We start from the raw sequence: 19915 nt of genomic DNA, 5'->3' as shown, positions 1-19915 counted from the left end.
GGAATCGAACGTGAGACCCGTGATTTCCTAAGGTAGAAGAACGAAACGTTAATCGACTGAACCAACAAGCCTTTGAACATATTATGATTTTAGAAATACATCCAATGAATTGTTTCTGGGACATTGCCCAACTGATGTCAAGCCTCACAATATCGTAACAGGTTCATTCCATTGAACTGGAACAAGTTCAAGCACTTTCGATTTATCAACTGGATTTTTGATAGGTGTTAAGTGACATGTTTCGGGGCATTTTTATGGCATCATCATGAGAATATGCATAGCACGATGATTTGAGATGCATACTAGATAAACAATTTCTTCTGATACTTGGGCCCCAAGTCCTATCCCTATCCCTCAACCCTATCCATCCACCATCCCTCCAACTCCTTTCCCTCCACCCTCCCTCCAACCCCCCCCCCCCAACATTTTTTTTTTTTACTTTTTTTTCGAAGTTCATTTTGGATTTTTACATTCTCTTGATTTTTCAAAGATCATTTTGAATTTCTTTCATTGAAATGCAAGAGTTGGAATATTTCAGTAGTGTTTTGTTATGGTTTACCTTGTAACAGTTACATTCTCTTAATTTTTCAAAGTTCATTTTGAATTTCTTTTGTTGAAATGCAAGAGTTGGAATATTTCAGTAGTGTTTTATCGTGGTTTACCTTATCCCAGTTACATTCTCTTGATTTTTAAAAGTTGATTGTGAATTTCTTTCATTGAAATGCAAGAGTTGGAATATTTAAGTAGTGTTTGGTCGTGCTTTACCTTGTCAAAGTGATACTCTTTTTATTGGTCCATTTTCAATTTTTAATTCTTTCCTTGAAATTCAAGAGTTGTATTACATCAGTAGTGTTTTGTCGTGGTTTACCTTGTCACAGTTACATTCTCTTGATTTTTCAAAGTTCATTTTTGGATTTCTTTCATTGAAATGCAAGAGTTGGAATATTTCAGTAGTGTTTTCTTATGGTTTACCTTGTCACAGTTACATTCTCCTGATTTTTCAAAGTTCATTTTAAATTTCTTTCGTGAAATGCAAGAGTTGGAATATTTCACTTGTGTTTTGTCGTGGTTTACTTTATCACAGTTACAATCTCTCGATTTTTCAAAGTTCCTTTTGAATTTCTTTCGTTTCAGTAGTGTTATGTCGTGGTTTACCATGACACAGTTACATTCTCTTAGTTTTTCAAGGTTCAATTTGTATTTCTTTCGTTGAAATGCAAGAGTTTGAATATTTCAGTAGAGTTTTGTTGTGCTTTACCTTGTCACAGTTACAGTCCCTTGATTTTTCAAAGTTCATTTTGGATTTCTTTCGTTGAAATGCAAGAGTTGGAATACTTCAGTAGTGTTTCGTTGTGCTTTACCTTGTCACAATTACATTCTTTTGATTTTTCAAAGATCATTTTGAATTTCTTTCGTCAAATGCAAGAGTTGGAATATATTTCAGTAGTGTTTTATCGTGGTTTACCTTGTCCCAGTTACGTTCTATTGATTTTTCAAAGTTCATTTTGGATTTCTTTCCTTGAAATGCAAGAGTTGGAATATTTCAGTAGTTTTTTGTCGTGGTTTACCTTGCCATAGTAACATTCTCTTGATTTTTCAAAGTTCATTTTGGATTATTACATTCTCTTGATTTTTCAAAGTTCATTTTGAATTTCTTTCATGAAATGCAAGAGTTTGAATATTTCAGTAGTGTCTTGTTGTGCTTTACCTTGTCACTGTTACATTCTTTTGATTTTTCAAAGTTCATTTTGGATTTCTGTCGTTGAAATGCAAGAGTTGGAATATTTCAGTAGTGTTTTGTTGTGCTTTACCTTATCACAGTTACATTCTCTTGATTTTTCAAAGTTGATTTTGAATTTCTTTCCTTGAAATGCAAGAGTTGGAATATTTCAGTAGTGTTATGGCATGGTTTACCATATCACTGTTACATGCTCTTGATTTTTCAAAGTTCATTTTGAATTTCGTTCGTGAAAGGCAAGAGTTGGAATATTTCAGTATTGTTTTGTCGTGGTTTACCTTGTCACAGTTACATTGTCTTGATTTGTCAAAGTTCATTTTGGATTTCTTTCCTTGAAATGCAAGAGTTGGAATATTTCAGTAGTGTTTTGTCGTGGTTTACATTGTCACAATTACATTCTCATGATTTTTAAAACTTCATTTTTGGATTTTTATCGTTGAAATGCAAGAGTTGGAATATTTCAGTAGTGTTTTGTTATGGTTTACCTTGTCACAGTTACATTCTCTTGATTTTTCGAAGTTCATTTTGAATTTCTTTCGTTGAAATGCAAGAGTTGGAATATTTCAGTAGTGTTTTATCGTGGTTTACCATCTCACAGTTACATTCTCTTGATTTTTCAAAGTTCGTTTTGAATTTCTTTCATTGCAATGCAAGAGTTGGAATATTTCTGTAGTGTTTAGTCATGGTTTACCATGTCACAGTTACATTCTTTTGATTTTTCAAAGTTCATTTTGAATTTCTTTCATTGAAATGCAAGAGTTGGATTATTTCAGTAGTGTTTTGTCGTGGTTTACCTTGTTAAAGTTACACTATCTTAATTTTTCAAAGTTCATTTTGAATTTCTTTCCTTGAAATGCAAGAGTTGGAATATTTCAGTAGTTTTTTGTCGTGGTTTACCTTGTCACAGTTATATTCTCATGATTTTCTCAAAGTTTATTTTGAATTTATTTCATTGACATGCAAGAGTTGGATTTTTTCAGTAGTGTTTTGTTATGTTTTACCTTGTCACAGCTTACATTCTCTTAGATTTTTCAAAGTTCATTTTGTATTTCTTTCGTTGAAATGCAAGAGTTGGAATATTTCAGTAGTGTTTTGTTGTGGTTTATCTTGTCACAGTTACATTCTCTTAATTTTTCAAAGTTCATTTTGAATTTCTTTCGTTGAAATGAAAGAGTTGGAATATTTCAGTAGTGTTTTGTTATGGTTTACCTTGTCAGAGTTACATGTTCATGATTTTTCAAAGTTCATTTTGTATTTCTATTTTTGAAATGAAAGAGTTGGAATATTTCAGTAGTGTTTTATCGTGGTTTACCATCTCACAATTACATTCTCTCGATTTTTCAAAGTTCGTTTTGAATTTCTTTCATTGAAATGCAAGAGTTTGAATATTTCTGTAGTGTTTTGTTATGGTTTACCTTGTCAAATTTACATTCTTATGGTATTTCAAAGTTCATTTTGAATTTCTATAATTGAAATGCAAGATTTGGAATATTTAAGTAGTGTTTTGTCGTGGTTTTCCTTGTCAAAGTTACATTCTCTTAATTTTTTAAAGTTCATTTTGGATTTCTTTCGTTGAAATGCAAGAGTTGGAATATTTCAGTAGTGTTTTATTATGCTTTACCTTGTCAGAGTTACATTATCTTGATTTTTTCAAAGTTCATTTTGAATTTCTTTCATTGAAATGCGAGAGTTGGAATATTTAAGTAGTGTTTCGTTGTGGTTTCCCTTGTCACAGTTACATTCTCTTGATTTTTCAAAGTCCATTTTGGATTTCTTTCATTGAAATGCAAGAGTTGGAATATTTCAGTAGTGTTTTGTCATAGCTTTACCTTGTCACAGTTACATTCTCTTGTTTTTTCAAAGTTCATTTTGAATTTCTTTCGTGAAATGCAAGAGTTGGAATATTTCAGTAGTGTTTTGTTGTGGTTTACCTTGTCACAGTTACATTCTCTTGATTTTTCAAAGTTCATTTTAAATTTATTACGTTGAAATGCAAGAGTTGGAATATTTCAGTAGTGTTTTGACGTGGTTTACCTTGTCAAAGTTAAATTCTCTTGATTTTTCAAAGTTCATTTTTAATTTCATTCGTTGAAATGCGAGAGTTGGAATATTTCAGTAGTGTTTTGTCATGGTTTACCTTGCTCACACGTTATATTCTCTTGATTTTTCAAAGTTCATTTTGAATTTCTTTCGTTGAAATGTAAGAATTAGAATATTTCAGTAGTGTTTTGTCGTAGTTTACCTTGTCACAGTTACATTCTCTTGATTTTTCAAAGTTCATTTTGGATTACTTTCGTTGAAATGCATGAGTAGGAATATTTCACTAGTGTTTTGTTCGTGCTTTACCTTGTCACAGTTACATTCTCTTGATTTTTCAAAGTTGATTTTGAATTTCTTTCCTTGAAATGCAAGACTTGGAATTTTTCAGTTGTGTTTTGTCGTGGTTTACCGAGTCACAGTTACATTCTTTTGACTTTTCAAAGTTCATTTTGGATTTCTTTCATTGAAATGCAAGAGTTGGAATATTTTAGTAGTGTTTTGTCGTGGTTTACCTTGTCAAACTTACATTCTCTAGATTTTTCAAAGTTCATTTTGTATTTCTTTCGTTGAAATGCAAGATTTGGAATATTTCAGTAGTGTTTTTTTGTGCTTTACCTTGTCACAGTTACATTCTCTTGATTTTTCAAAGTTCATTTTGAATTTCTTTCGTGAAATGCAAGAGTTGGAATATTTCAGTAGTGTTTTGTTATGGTTTACCTTGTCACAGTTACATTCTCCTGATTTTTTCAAAGTTCTTCAAAGTTCATTTTGAATTTTTTTCGTCAAAGGCAAGAGTTGGAATATTTCAGTAGTGTTTTGTTATGGTTTACCTTGTCACAGTTACATTTTCTTGATTTTTTCATAGTTTTTCAAAGTTCATTTTGAATTTCTTTCGTGAAATACAAGAGTTTGAATATTTCAGTAGTGTTTTGTTATGGTTTACCTTGTCACAGTTACATTCTCTTGATTTTTTAAAGTTCATTTTTAATTTCTTTCGTTGAAATGCAAGACTTGGAATATTTCAGTAGTGTTTTTTCATGGTTTACCTTGCCACGGTTAAATCCTCTTTATTTTTCAAAGTTCATTTTGAATTTCTTTCATTGAAATGCAAGAGTTGGAATATTTCAGTAGTGTTTTGTCATGGTTCACCATCTCAAAGTTACATTCTCTTGATTTTTCAAAGTTCAATCTGTATTTCTTACGTTTAAATGCAAGAGTTGGAATATTTCAGTAGTGTTTAGTCATGGTTTACCATCTCACAGTTACATTCTCATGATTCTTCAAAGTTCATTTTGAATTTCTTTCTTTGAAATGCAAGAGTTAGATTATTTCAGTAGTATTTTTTCGTGGTTTACCTTGTCACAGTTACATTCTCTTAATTTTTCAAAGTTCATTTTGAATTTCTTTCGTTGAAATGCAAGAGTTGGAATATTTTAGTAGTGTTTTGTTGTGCTTTACCTTGTCACAGTTACATTCTCTTGCTTTTTCAAAGTTCATTTTGAATTTCTTTAATTGAAATGCAAGAGTTTGAATATTTTAGTAGTGTCTTGTCGTGATTTAGCTTGACACAATTACATTCTCTTGAGTTTTCAAAGTTCATTTTGGATTTCTTTCGTTGAAATACAAGAGATGGAATATTTCAGTAGTTTTTTTTGTCATGGTTTACCTTGTCACAGTTACATTCTCTTGATTTTCAAAGTTCATTTTGAATTTCTTTCGTGAAATGTAAGAGTTGAAATATTTTAGTAGTGTTTCGTCATGGTTTACCTTGTCACAGTTACATTCTCTTGATTTTTCAAAGTTCATTTTGGATTTCTTTCATTGAAATGCATGAGTTGGAATATTTCAGTAGTGTTTTGTCATGGTTTACCTTGCCACAGTTACATTCTCTTGATTTTTCAAAGTTCATTTTGAATTTCTTTCATTGAAATGCAAGAGTTGGAATATTTCAGTAGTGTTTTGTCGTGGTTCAGCATCTCACAGGTTACATTTTCTTGATTTTTCAAAGTTCATTTTGGATTTCTTTCGTTGAAATGCAAAAGTTAGAATATTTCAGTAGTGTTTTGTCATGGTTTACCATGTCACTGTTACATTCTCATGATTTTTCAAAGTTCATTTTGAATTTCTTTCATTGAAATGCAAGAGTTGGATTATTTCAGTAGTGTTTTGTCGTGGTTTACCTTATCACAGTTACATTCTCTTAATTTTTCAAAGTTCATTTTGAATTTCTTTCGTTGAAATGCAAGAGTTGGAATATTTCAGTAGTGTTTTGTCGTGGTTAGCCTTGTCACAGTTACATTCTCATGATTTTTCAAAGTTCATTTTGAATTTCTTTCATTGAAATGCAAGAGATGGATTATTTCAGTAGTGTTTTGTTGTGGTTTACATTCTCACACTTACATTCTCTTGATTTTTCAAAGTTCATTTTGGATTTCTTTGGTTGAAATGCAGAAGTTGGAATATTTCAATAGTGTTTTGTCATGGTTTACCTTGTCACAGTTACATTCTCTTAATTTTTCAAAGTTCATTTTTAATTTTCTTCGTTGAAATTCAAGAGTTGGAATATTTAAGTAGTGTTTTGTTGTTCTTTACCTAGTCACATTTACATTATATTGATTTTTTCGAAATTCAATTTGGATTTCATTCATTGAAATGCAATAGTTGGAATATTTCAGTAGTGTTTTGTAGTGGTTTACCTTGTCATAATTACATCCTCTTTATTTTCAAAGTTCATTTTGGATTTCTTTCCTTGAAATGCAAGAGTTGGAATATTTCAGTAGTGTTTTGTTTTGGTTTACCTTGTCACAGTTACATCCTCTTGATTTTTCACAGTTCATTTTTGGATTTCTATCGTTGAAATGCAAGAGTTGGAATATTTCAATAGTGTTTTGCTCCGGTTTACCTTGTTAAAGTTACATTATTTTGATTTTTTCAAAGTTCTTTTTGGATTTCTTTCGTTGAAATTCAAGAGTTGGAATATTTCCGTAGTGTTTTGCCATGGTTTACAATGACACAGTTACATTCCCTTGATTTTTCAAATTTAATTTTGAATTTATTTAATTGAAATAAAAGAGTTGGAATATTTCAGTAGTGTTTTGTCGTGGTTAACCTTCTCACAGTTACATTTTATTAATTTTTCCAAGTTCATTTTAGATTTCTTTTGGTAAAATGCCAGAGCTTAAATATTTCAGTAGAGTTTTGTCCTGGTTTACTATGTCACAGTTACATTCTAATGATTTTTCAAAGTTCATTTTGAATTTCTTTCATTGAAATGCAAGAGTTGGAATATTTCAGTAGTGTTTTGTCGTGGTTTACCTTGTTATAATTACATTCTCTTGATTTTAGCCTACGTACGCGCGCGTACGTAGACTAGCCTAACCTAACCTATGATTTTGATATTTCTGTGCAATAATGTGGAATTTGAACTTTGAAACATCATGAAAATGTAACTGTGACAAGGTAAACCACGACAAAATACTACTGAAATATTCCAACTCTTGCATTTCAAGGAAAGAAATCCAAAATGAATTTTGAAAAATCAAGAGAATGTAATTATGACAAGGTGAACCACTACAAAACACTACTGAAATATTCCAACTCTTGCATTTCAATGAAAGAAATTCAAAATGAACTTTGAAAAATCATGAGAATGTAACTGTGACATGGTAAACCAGGACAAAACACTACTGAAATATTCCAACTCTTGCATTTCAACGAAAGAAATCCAAAATAAACTTTGAAAAATTAATAAAATGTAACTTTGAGATGGTGAACCACAACAAAACACTTCTGAAATATTCCAACCCTTGCATTTCAATGAAAGAAATTCAAAATGAACTTTGAAAAATCAAGAGAATGTAACTATGGCAATGTAAACCATGGCAAAACACTACTGAAATATTCCAAATCTTGCATTTCAACGAAAGAAATCCAAAATGAACTTTGAAAGAATCAAAAGAATGTAACTATGACAAGGTAAACCATAACAAAACGCTACTGAAATATTCCAGCTCTTGCATTTCAACGATAGAAATCCAAAAATGAACTTTTAAAAATCAAGAGGATGTAACTGTGACAATGTAAAGCACAACAAGACAATACTGAAATATTCCAACTCTTGCATTTCAAGGAAAGAAATCCAAATTGAACTTTGAAAAATCAAGAGAATGTAAATGTAACAAGGTAAACCACGACAAAACACTATTGAAATATTCCAACTCTTGCATTTCAAGGTATGAAATCCAAAATGAACTTTGAAAAAATCAATAGAATGTAACTGACAAGGTAAAGCACAACAAAACACTACTTAAATATTCCAACTCTTGTATTTCAACGAAAGAAATTCAAAAATGAACTTTTAAAAATCAAGATAATGTAACTGTGACAAGGTGAAGCATAACAGAACACTACTGAAATATTCCAACACTTGCATTTCAAGGAAAGAAATTCAAAATGAACTTTGAAAAATCAAGAGAATGTAAAAATCCAAAATGAACTTTGAAAAATAAAGAAAGTTAAAAAAAAATGTGGGGGGGGGGGTTTGGGGGGATAGGGGTTGGAGGGATAGTGGAGGGATAGGGTTGAGGAATAGGGGTAGGACTTGGGGCCCAAGTATCAGAAAAAATTGTTTGTCTAGTATGCATCTCAAATCATCGTGGTATGCATATTCTCATGGTGATGCCATAAAAATGCCCCGAAACATGTCACTTTTAACACCTATCACAAATCCAATTGATAAATCGAATGTGCTTACACTTGTTCCAGTTCAATAGAATGAACCTGTTACGATATTGTGAGGCTTAACATCAGTTGGGCAATGTCCCAGAAACAATTCATTGGATGTATTTCTAAAATTCTAATATGTTCAAAGGCTTGTTGGTTCAGTCGATTAACGTTTCGTTCTTTTACCTTATGAAATCACGGGTCTCACGTTCCATTCCTACATCAAACATAAATTTCATATAAATCAATGGGAAGATACTTAGAATGTAAAAAATCATATCATTGGAAAAGAAAAATATCATCATTAGAGTACAATAAAATGACATCAATAAAAAAAAATTTAAAATAAAAAAAAAAAAAAAAAAAATTAATTCATGTTTTTATGTAAATTAATGTAATTATGTAAATTAATGTAATTATGTAAATTAATTAATAATGAATTAATTTATGTAAATTAGTTCAAGGTTAAACATAAGTCAACCACGCCTAACAAATTAAATTACAAAAAGAATTTCACAATTTCAAACAAAGGAATCATCACGCACTTTGAACAAAGATCAACACGAATTTTCACGGTGGTTGAATTCCGGTCATTACACTGTCTGCTTGTATTGGCGGGAGCACTGTCCGCTACTTATCATTATAAATATATGGTGGGACTGTCCGCTCTCTATCATTATAGCTATATGGGTACCACCCCCGTACCTATCGTTATATCAATACTACTGATAAAGCTTTTTAATTAATTCCTCCTAAAAAACAAATCTTCCTTCGCATCCAAAGTGTCACAAACTGTTTCATTATTTTCTATATCTTTATTTATAATTTTATCACGGTTTAGCAGATTCTCAAAATGTTTTACCCTCCTCCCTTTAACTCTTTCCTTATGAATAATATTGGCCCCGTTCCTATCTTTAACCGGAATAAGTCCAGATTGACTTTTACCTCTCAATTTGCTACAATATTTACTACTATGTTTTCTGGCTACTTCTTTCCAAATCTCCGGCAATTTTATCCGTGGCCTTCACTTCGCACCTACTTAATTCATATTTAATTTTTTCTCCTCTTTCTATAAATTATTCTTAGTTTCACTTGATTTACTACCCAAATAGTTCTTGTACAAGGCCCCTCCTATCTATTAAACACTGATATTCCTATCGGTGTTTCTAACTTTCCTCCCTGAGACACTTTTGGCGATTTCATATACTGTTTTCCTGAGATTTTTCACTTCTTCCTCTACATTGTTAAATTTTCAACTTTCCATTTTAGCATCCAATTGTTCCTGAATAATTTCTCTCAAATTCTCTTCCTAAAGACTACCAACGTCATAGTATCCTGAAGGGCAGGTACCCTTTCTAAATTTCAGTTTTAAATTAACCCTAGACATTACTAGATGGAGAACTTTACTTTGAACAACAATATTATTATGTTGCATCGATCCTACTAGTCTCTGCTTTACAATAATATAATCAATAAGGTTAGCTGTTTCAACATCATGTTAATATCATGTTAACTGATGTACCATATGGATCGATGCTGTATTGTCTATAACTAGATTGTTATACTTACAAAGTTGCAGCTGTCTATAATCACCCTTATTTTTTTCCCTACATGAAACTTACCTAGTCTACGGTACCATATGTTTCTTAGTTCTTCTGACATGGGTATTAAAATACTATTAAAAATACCATATTTCTACCCGGTACCCTGTCTTTTTGTTCCTCAAGCTGTAAGTAAACTCCATCTGAGTCAATACCATATCCATCTTTCAGTTCTACAGGGGCATATTTTACTAGGACTGGGACCCTGCACATTTTATTCATAAAATGAGCGACTAACATTGTACAATTAATACCCGTCCAACCTAAACAATGCTTGGCAGCTTCCTTATTGATCATGAGTCATATACTCTGCCTTTACAGGAAGTATAATGATGCCAATTGCTAGTTCAAGGCTTAAAAAGCCAGTGATATAAGGTAAGTGATTTGATTAGCCTCCTTGAAAACAGAATACAGCTGGGATTAGAATTTGCTAAAACTGTTACGGTAAGAAAATAAAGTCCTTACTGTACGAAGAATACAATTTGGCATAAATCACCGTTGATAGTTTAGTTACCCCCCCCCCCCTCCTTAGAAGACTCAACGATTTTAAGTCAAAAGAAGTAAACATGTTTTGCTAGCAAGTATCAACAGATTCCCTATCTTAGTTCCAGGGAGAAACTAAAATTCATATCCTTTTCATTGATTGATTTTGAAAGGGTTCTTTAATTAGATATCTGCTACCCTACATTTAGATAAAATTATTCTCCAACTTGGATACCAAAGCCCCAATTAAAGAGAGAAGTCTTAAATGGACTTTTAATTCATTTTTTTGTACTTGCTTTCTGTTTTGTATAATTTTTTGAAAGCTTAATTGTTGTCAACATCATCTGAGGGCAAAAACTTTTTCTCAGACTCTAATCCAACCTTATTACTTTCAGCAACTCCTTGCAATAATAACCCATGTCTTAACAACGGAACATGCAGATCAAATAGCACGGATTCTTACAGCTGTAGTTGTTCAGATGAATTTGAGGGCCAAAACTGTGAGTGCATAAGTAACATATGCCAAACAACTTATTCAAAATGTGGAAATGCAACTGGTGTTATGTGCAGTCCAGGATGTACTACAACAACTTGCTCTTGTGAAAGCAAATCTGACAGATATAATGCTCAAAACAAAACATGTGAAGGTAACTGTTTTATGTCTGATAGTCTTTTTGCATATAACGTATAATTATCGGCTTAATATAGCATTTATACAAATTTGAAGTGTAATTTAAGAAGGGATTATAATTTTGTGGCCTAGGAAGGCGTTGTGGCTCAAATAATAACACTTTGTGCATATTCCGTTGTTTAAGACTACTTATTAACCCTATTTTAGTAATTTCTGGTTTTTCGTGACGACTTTAGATATTTTAGCTGATTTGTGATTAGAGTGTTTTTTTTTTCTCCAGCAGCAATAGTTCAACCAGTCAAAATTTCTCTAATTTAATAGCTACTGTACCAAAGACATTCCGTGATCGTGACCTTTGCATGACCAAATGGCAAAACAGAAACAATATTGTCCAGAGTGCAGACTACGAGTTACATCTAACTCAATTAAATATGTAATTTGTGACTCTTGGTTCCACGCAGGGGCCGGAAAGGGCTCCAAGATAGATATTATCCATTGGACTAGCTCCTGGATGCGCCTTGATTGCTCTACTATATCCAAGGTAAATCTTAATCGTTCTCCAGGTATTTCTGTACCCCGTTCTGGCTTCCCTCGAACAACTCGTACCCCAGTTGAAAGAAAAAGAATGCTTAGCATGCTAAGTGACCTAAGCAGTCCTACTCCTTTTCCTGACCCTCCACACAGACAGATTTCTTATTTAACAGAAACACTTCCCTTGCCCCATCCCAGCGCCAAATGCTTCTTGAAGGCTCATCGCTTGTATCGTGCCAAACCACTGAATACAGCATGGATAAATCTGTTCAACAGACAGTGTCACGGCAGCCCCCTTCTTACAATCAGATTTTACAAAAATTTGACTTTAAAAGAAAAGTTAATGACTGTGTTAATGCTGATTGCAGATTTTTATGTCAATTTATAAAAGTGATACAAGAAGTCAACCAACAAATAATTCCATCCCAGACGAGGTAAATAACACTTTAGACTTTCATCATCAAAAAAGTGCGTTGTCCCCAAGCTCAACGAATATTAGTGAAGGAAGCAGAGGATTAAGCTTTAGCCACGACAAGTGACATAAATCTAAGTTTAAAATTGTACCTGACCTCAATCCCACCATGAGCGTAGGGAGCATTAAGCAGCATATTGTCTAGGGGGGGGGGCAGTCGATAGTGTGATGGAGTTTTATCAACTGCTTTTTCCAAACCATCTGCTTTTTCAGCCAAATCTAATGTAAATTTGAAAGTCTAGGGGGGGAGGCAGCTGCTCCCCTGCCCCCTCCTCCCTAGGCCCATGAATCTCACCCCTATTCAACTTAATTATAATTCTGACCTTGAGACCTCAATCACAGATGCCCGAATTTGTTTTGAAAGTACAGAAATGAATCTGCCTAATAATAATGACTTCACTTCTAATACTCGCAAATGCGCTAATATAATTTTGGCAGGTTTTTGTAAATTTGGAAAAAAATGTGATGTTTAACATGATCGTGCTCCAAGCAAGCTGCAGGAAAAAGTATTCCTGATAATAGTGTTATAAAAAATTGCAAGTTTCTTAAGCAAGGAATTTACAAATTAGGTCCAAAGGGCCACTATAATGATGGATCTACTACCCATAGCCTCAAAAAACAAAATGAAGTTAGTGCAAGAGTGTTTTTCCTGTTTTTTATATAATCAAGCACGACCAAAAGAGGTGCTCTTTATTGCACTTATGTCGTTTTTACCTCACTGGCAAGTGTACTAAAGCAAAGTATAATTTTGATCATGTTCCTTTACCTTTGTTTTGTTCCTTTATAAGTTAGCATCAAGTGGGCGTTGTTTCGGGTGTGATAACCTATATATTTAAGTCCCATCCTCCTTTTTGAAAAAAAAAACAAGCTGCAAAAAAAAGCCAAGTGCAAAAACTTGGGCAATCCCAGCTGTTACCATGCGGTTACCAGCTGATTCCACACTGAAAAGTCGCTTTTTTAGGCATCACTACGGATCCCATTCTTCTTTTACTAAATACCCCTCATTACCTGCCTCCCTAACCGATACAAAGCAACAAGCTCCAGGTATCCTATCTTTGAAACGCCCCTCCAAACCAGAAATTTACTCACGACCAGTCAAGTCACCATCGCAGATATTACTGCACCAAAAACCTCCCATAATCACCTTTTACTCATTTATCTCCCAGTCACAAACCCCTTTGCATACCCAATCCGCTCCATGCGCTCAAGAGTTTTTGACTGGTTTGGGCCTCCATCCGTCATTTGCCAAAGTGAATCAGACCTCCCCCCTCCCATAAACTTTTGACTATTAAAAAGGGCACTAGCACTTTCATTTTCCAATCGAATGAGCCCTTTTTGAGTTTCTACGACAACGCTTTCAATAAACACCTTATATGCCCCCAGGTCATAAATTACAAGCCTTGCCCTGAGGGCTTTGAGGGGTTGTCATCATTAAAGACTTAATTTCCAGAACTTTAAACTACATTAAACAAAACAGCTATCTGAAAAGTTTGATTGGATGTGTTCGAGGAAATGGTGGGTGTGAGAGGGGCGTTAGTTGCTCTCCAATCAATTTCAACTATTAAAAAAGAAACTATCCCTTTCAATTTCCAATCGAATGAAGTTCCATTTTGAAGTTTCTAAGACAAAGCTTTTAATGAAAACCTTATATGCCCCCAGGGCATAACTTACGACCCTTGCCCTGAGGGCCTTTCCACTACGTTGAACAAAATGGTTATCTCAAATTTTGATTGGATGTGTTTGGGGAAATGGTTGGCGTGAGAGGGGGGTTACTTGCCCGCCAATCACTTTCGACTAATAAAAAGGGCACTAGCCTTTTCAATTTCCAATCAAATGAATCCCTTTTGTATTTTCTACGACAATGCTTTCTATAAAAAAACTTATATGCCCCCAGGGCATAACTTACAACCCTTGTCGTGAGGACTGTAGGGAGAGTGTCATCCTCAAAAACATAATTTCCAGACTTTCTAACTACGTCGAACAAAATGGCTATCTCAAAATTATGATTGGATGTGTTTAGGGAAATGGTGGGTGTGACATGAGTGTTAGTTATCCTCCAATCACTTTTGACTACTAAAAAGGGCACAAGCCCTTCTAATTTCCAATCGAATGAACCCTTTTTGAAGTTTATACAATATCACTATCTATAACATCCTTATATGCCCCCAGTGCATAGCTTACAACCCTTGCCCTGAGGGCTGGGGGGCATCCACAAAAGCATAATTTTACAACCTTTATATCACGTTGAACAAAATGGTTATCTCAAATTTTGATTGGATGTGTTTGGGGAAATGGTGGGTGTGAGAGGGGGGTTAATTGTCCTCCAATACCTTTCGACTATTAAAAAGGGCACTAGCCCTTTCAATTTCCAATCGAATGAGTCGTTTTTGAAGTTTCTATGACCAAGCTTTCTATATAAACCTTATATGCCCCAGGGCATAACTTACAACCCTTGCCCTGAGGGCCTCATACCCAAAGACATAATTTCTGGACCTTTCAACTACGTTGAGCGAAATGGTTATCTCAAATTTTGATTGGATGTGTTTGGCGAAATGGTGGGCGGGAGAGGGGGTTACTTGCCCTCCAATCCCCTTCGACTGTTAAAATGGGCACTAGTCGTTTCAATTTCCAATCGAAAGATTCCTGTTTGAATTTTCTACGACAACACTTTTTATAAAAAAAAAAACTTATATGCCCCCGGGGGCATAACTTACAACCCTTTCCCTGAGGGCTGTGGGGGGTGTATCATCCTCAAAAACATAATTTTCAGACTTTCTAACTATGTCGAACAAAATGGCTATCTCAAAATTATGATTGGATGTGTTTGGGGAAACGGTGGGTTTGAGATGGGTGTTAGTTATCCTCCAATCACTTTCGACTATTAAAAGGGCACAAGCCCTTCTAATTTCCAATTGAATGAACCCTTTTTGAGGTTTCTACAACATCACTAACTATAAAAACCTTATTTAGCCCCCCTGCATAACTAGAAAACAGTGCCCCGGAAGTTCTGAGGGGGTTAATTTCCTCAGAGACCCGATTTTTAAAACTTTTAACCACGTTGAACAACATGGCTATCTAAAAATTTTGATGGAGTATGTCAGGAGAAAAGGTGGCTGGGAGAGGGGGTTAGTTACTTTCCAATTGCTTCCAAATATTAAATAGGACAGTAGCACTTTGAATTTCCAATCAAATGAGCCCTTTTTCAAGTTTCTACGATTCTACGAAAAAGCTTTCAATAAAAACCTTATATGCCCCAAGGGCATAACTTACAACTCTTATCCTTAGGGCTGTAGGGGGAGTGTCACCGACAAAAATATTATTTTCGGACCTTTGAATAACTTGGAACAAAATGGCTATCTTAAATTTTAATTAGATGTTTTTGGATAAATGGTGGGCGCGGAAGGGGTGTTAGTTGCCTTCCAATCACTTTCGACTACTAAAAAGAGCATTAGTCATTTTAGTTTTGAATTAAATGAGCCCTTTTTGAAGTTCCTACGACAACACTTTCTATAAAAACCTTATATGCCCCCAGAACTTAACTTACAACCCTTGCCCTGGGGGCTGTGGGGGGGGGGTTGTCATTGTCAAAGACCTAATATTCAGAATTTTCAACTACCTTGAACAAAATGGATATTTCAAAATTTTGATTGGATGTATTTAGGGGAATGGTGGGCGTGAGAGGGTGGTTAGTTGCCCTCCAATCACTTTCGACTATTAAAAAGGGCGCTAGCCCTTTCAATTTCCAATCGAATGATTCCCTTTTGAATTTTCTACGACAAGGATTTCTAAAAAAAAATTCCCCAGGGCATAGCTTACAACTCTTGCCCTGAGGGCTGTGAGGGGCTTGTCATCCTCAAAGACATAATTTTCGGACCTTTCAACTACTTTGAAGAAAATGGTTATCTCAAATTTTGACTGGATGTGTTTGGGGAAATGTTGGACGTGAGAGGGGGTTATTTGCCCTCCAATAACTTTTGACTGTTAAAAATTACACAAGCCCTCCTAATTTCCAATGGAATGAGCCCTTTTTGAAGTTTCTACAATATAACTATCTATAAAGGCCTTATATGCCCCCAAGGCATAACTTACAACCCTTGCCCTGAGGGCTCTGAGGGGGTGATCATCCTCAAAGACCTAATTTCTAAAACTTTTAAATAAGTTGAACAAAATGGCTATCTAAAAATTTTAATTTGATATGTTTGGGGAAAATGTGGGCGTAAGAAGGGGGTTAGTTGCCCTCAAATCACTTTCAACTATTAAAAAGGGCATTAGTCCTTGGAATTTTCAATCGAATAAACCCTTTTTCAAGCTTCTACGACAAAGCCTTCAATAAAAACTTGATATGCCCCCAGGACATAACTTACAACCTTTACCCTGAGGGCTTTGGGGGACTGTCATCCTCACAGATATAATTTCCGGACCTTTCAACTACTTTGAACAAAATGGCTATCTCAAAATTTTTATTGGATGTTTTTGGATAAACAGTGGACTTGAGAGGGGTGTTAGTTGCCTTCCAATCACTTTTGATTATTAAAAAGGGCACTAGCCATTTCAATTTCCAATCAAATGAACCCTTTTTGAAGCTTCTACGACAACGCTTTCTATAAAATCATTATATGCTCCCAGGAAATAACTTAAAACCCTTGCCCTGAGGTCTGTGGGGGGGGAGGGGGGTTGTCATCCTCAAAGACCTAATTTCCAGAACTTTCAACTACGTTGAACAAAATGGCTCTCTCAAAATTTTGATTGGATGTGTTTGGGGAAAGGTTAGGAATTTTAAGAAAGTCATTAAAGGAGAAATATTATGAACTACGCCCATGTTGAAATTCTGAAGGAGGAAATTAATAGAGGAGGAATCTGGAGGAGGAAATATACAATGAAATTAATTTTAATCACAATTTAAAATGGAGTCTTGATATACCCCCTCAAAAACAATAAAAAATTATACATGCGGGAAAACCACAGGACGAAATTCAAATTGTACTTCTGTTTTAAAATATGTTTTATCAATATAAAAAAATATAAATACGAAAGAGAGTTTCTTTTTTTGCAAGTAGATACTTTAAAACTAGTTCAGACTCTCAAATGAGAACTAATTTTTTGGATAATGATAAATGATATCTATTTTCTTAGTTACATATTTTTCCGTATAACTATATTTTCCCGTAGCTTTATGTTTTATAAGGACATTTAAACCATGTCAATTCCTTCATGACCCTTGGAAAGATTTCCTTTGATTTTCATTTTTTGGGAACATCCAATCACTTATGAGGAATGGAAGGAATTTGATTAATTTTATGGTTTTAAAATAGATTTTGTTGGACTATAATTCTACTTTTGAAAATAAAAAAATTGGGAGATTTAACACGACTCTACATTAATGAACTTTCGAATTTAGTTAAAATAAAAGCTGAAAATACCATATTAGAAGCTTTTACTGGAGATCAGATTAACACTCGAATATAACGATAATTTTACTACATTGGTAATAGCATTGAATATAATCAGGATGAAAGACCAATTGTATAATGCTGCAAAAGTAAATATAATGAATATAAGCATAATACAAGAAGGGTCGGAAACTCTTGTCAACGATTGTCATAGAGCGGAGTTGACCGAATCATCTATTGAAAGCTATCAAAAATAGTTAAAATTCTGTTTTTTTGTGTTTGAATTTTGATTAAAAATTAAAATCATAGGTCTTAAGACTTTAGATAATTCACAATAGTTATTCCATTGGAATACCGTAATAATATTACAACTTTTAGTTATCTAGTGGAATACCATTAGCATATTACAACTTACAGTTGTGTATTTCACTTAACTTGTCTACTTGTTTTCTGGAATTATAATGAAACATTCTTACGTGTTCTCTTAGGAAATAGTTGGTTTACAGCAGAAGCTTCTCGAATTTATTAAGCTTTAGTTGAATTGTTGATATATTTTCCTACTAACACATTTGCATGTGCCCTTCAAGAAAACGGTCTTTTTACTCCAAGATTTTATTAAATTAAAAAATAATTTCGTAGATATTTTTACCTTAACTGACGTAAAAAGGAATTTTTCCGATGTAAATATCGTTTTATACACACAACGTTAGTAACCCCTGTATTTGTATTTTGGTAAAAACAGACTCTAACAATTCATTTTCCAGGTCATTGAGTTATATAAATGAAATACTTTCATGTTAAGACCTTCGCACTGTTTTTCTTAGGAACTGAACCCATTTAAACCCAAGATTTGACTAAACTAAAAGGATATTTCTTGTTATTTCTTCTTTATTCGAAGTAAGAGGGAATTCCCTCAAGTAAAAAAAAAATTACAAATAGTTCATCAATTTTGGTTAAGGTCCTTATCTGATGACTCTCTTGGATACTTTTGATAGGGTAAGCCTCATAGATGACTTGACTTTGGTTAGCTTAAATTAACCTAAGTTACAATAGGTTTGGTTTGAATAAGGTTAATCTACATTAAAATAGCACGCCAACTAATTTTTTTCAGTTTTGATTGCTTCTTTCTCTCTTTGTGATTCTGCGTTTCAAATATTACTTCAGTTGAGTTAATATTATCGGAATCCAGTTTTATTTTCTTTACTTGTTCTTACAGCCTTTAACCTTTGTTTGGAAGACCCATACCTATGTTCTGGACATGGTCAGCAATGTGAATGGAATATAAAAGAGGGAGTGCATAAATGTGCTTGTAAATCTGGATATCAGCCAAACCCCCAGGACCCCACTATCTGTGAAGGTGACAGCTTTTGAATCTTTTTGCTATAGTCTTATTTATATATATATATATATATATATATATATATATATATATATATATATATATATATATATATATATATATATATATATATATATATATATATATATATATATATATATATATATATATATATATATATATCAATTATAGCTTTATTGTGTTGAACTAGAGTAAAACCTTGGCTCATACGCAATATTTCTTTAAGGGGTAATTTCAGTGGGGCAACACAATACATTCTAACCGTAATAAAAACTGTTTCTGAGGACAAAATCCTTAAGTCAAGGAAACACCGTATAAATTTTCAAATTTTAAGGGGAAAACGAACCCAAGGCCAGTCCTTTTTCATCTCATTTGCATCGATTAAAATAAATTATTTTGATCTAATTTTTATTTCGTAAATGTGTCACTTTTTAATGTAATTAATTAAGAAAACTTTTTCAACAAAATAATTTTTTTTTTCTAAGTAAAGAACTCCATTAAACCAAAATGAACAAAAATAGAATCAAATACGCTACCAAGAATACAACTACCACAAATCAGTATCAATAAATAAATGAAACCCAAAACAAACAGAAATTAAAGTAAATAAGAGTTAAGCTCAAAACGAGCAGAAATTAATATGAGTAGGGTTCTAAACCCCAAGCTTTCTGAAAGTCAGAATATATTTTGTACTTCACTGAAAAAAATTCCAATGAATTTTCTGAAAAAACCTGCATTGTCTGTTCAGTATGCATATACTGATATTTATTTCTTAAGATCTTAATTGGGTTTTGATTTCTTAAAGTTAGAAAAGTGAAAACATTTAAAAGAATTTTTTTTCAATAAAGTACAAATTATATTTCTGTTCGTTTATATTGACATAGTATTTTTCAGGGAGAAAGACTGAGCCTCTTCTAAAGTTAAACAACCGTCCCTTCCATAAAAAC

General features: G+C 33.3%; 1 protein-coding gene across 1 annotated transcript in view; it reads left to right on the top strand.

Annotated features, from left to right (window-relative positions):
• LOC148939225 (uncharacterized) overlaps positions 1-19915 on the top strand; it is a 329493-nt gene that overhangs the window by 143362 nt on the left and 166216 nt on the right. The window contains exons 7-8 of the mRNA XM_089106790.1: positions 10980-11231; positions 18825-18965. Coding sequence (XP_088962916.1) covers positions 10980-11231; positions 18825-18965 — 393 coding nt within the window. The remainder of the gene's footprint in view (positions 1-10979; positions 11232-18824; positions 18966-19915) is intronic.

This window comes from Artemia sp. Qi Xiang Cuo, chromosome 21, assembly GCF_049724085.1.
Source record: "Artemia sp. Qi Xiang Cuo chromosome 21, ASM4972408v1, whole genome shotgun sequence".
NCBI lineage: Eukaryota > Metazoa > Arthropoda > Branchiopoda > Anostraca > Artemiidae > Artemia > Artemia sp. Qi Xiang Cuo.
This window is presented reverse-complemented; position numbering and strand designations above follow the sequence as displayed.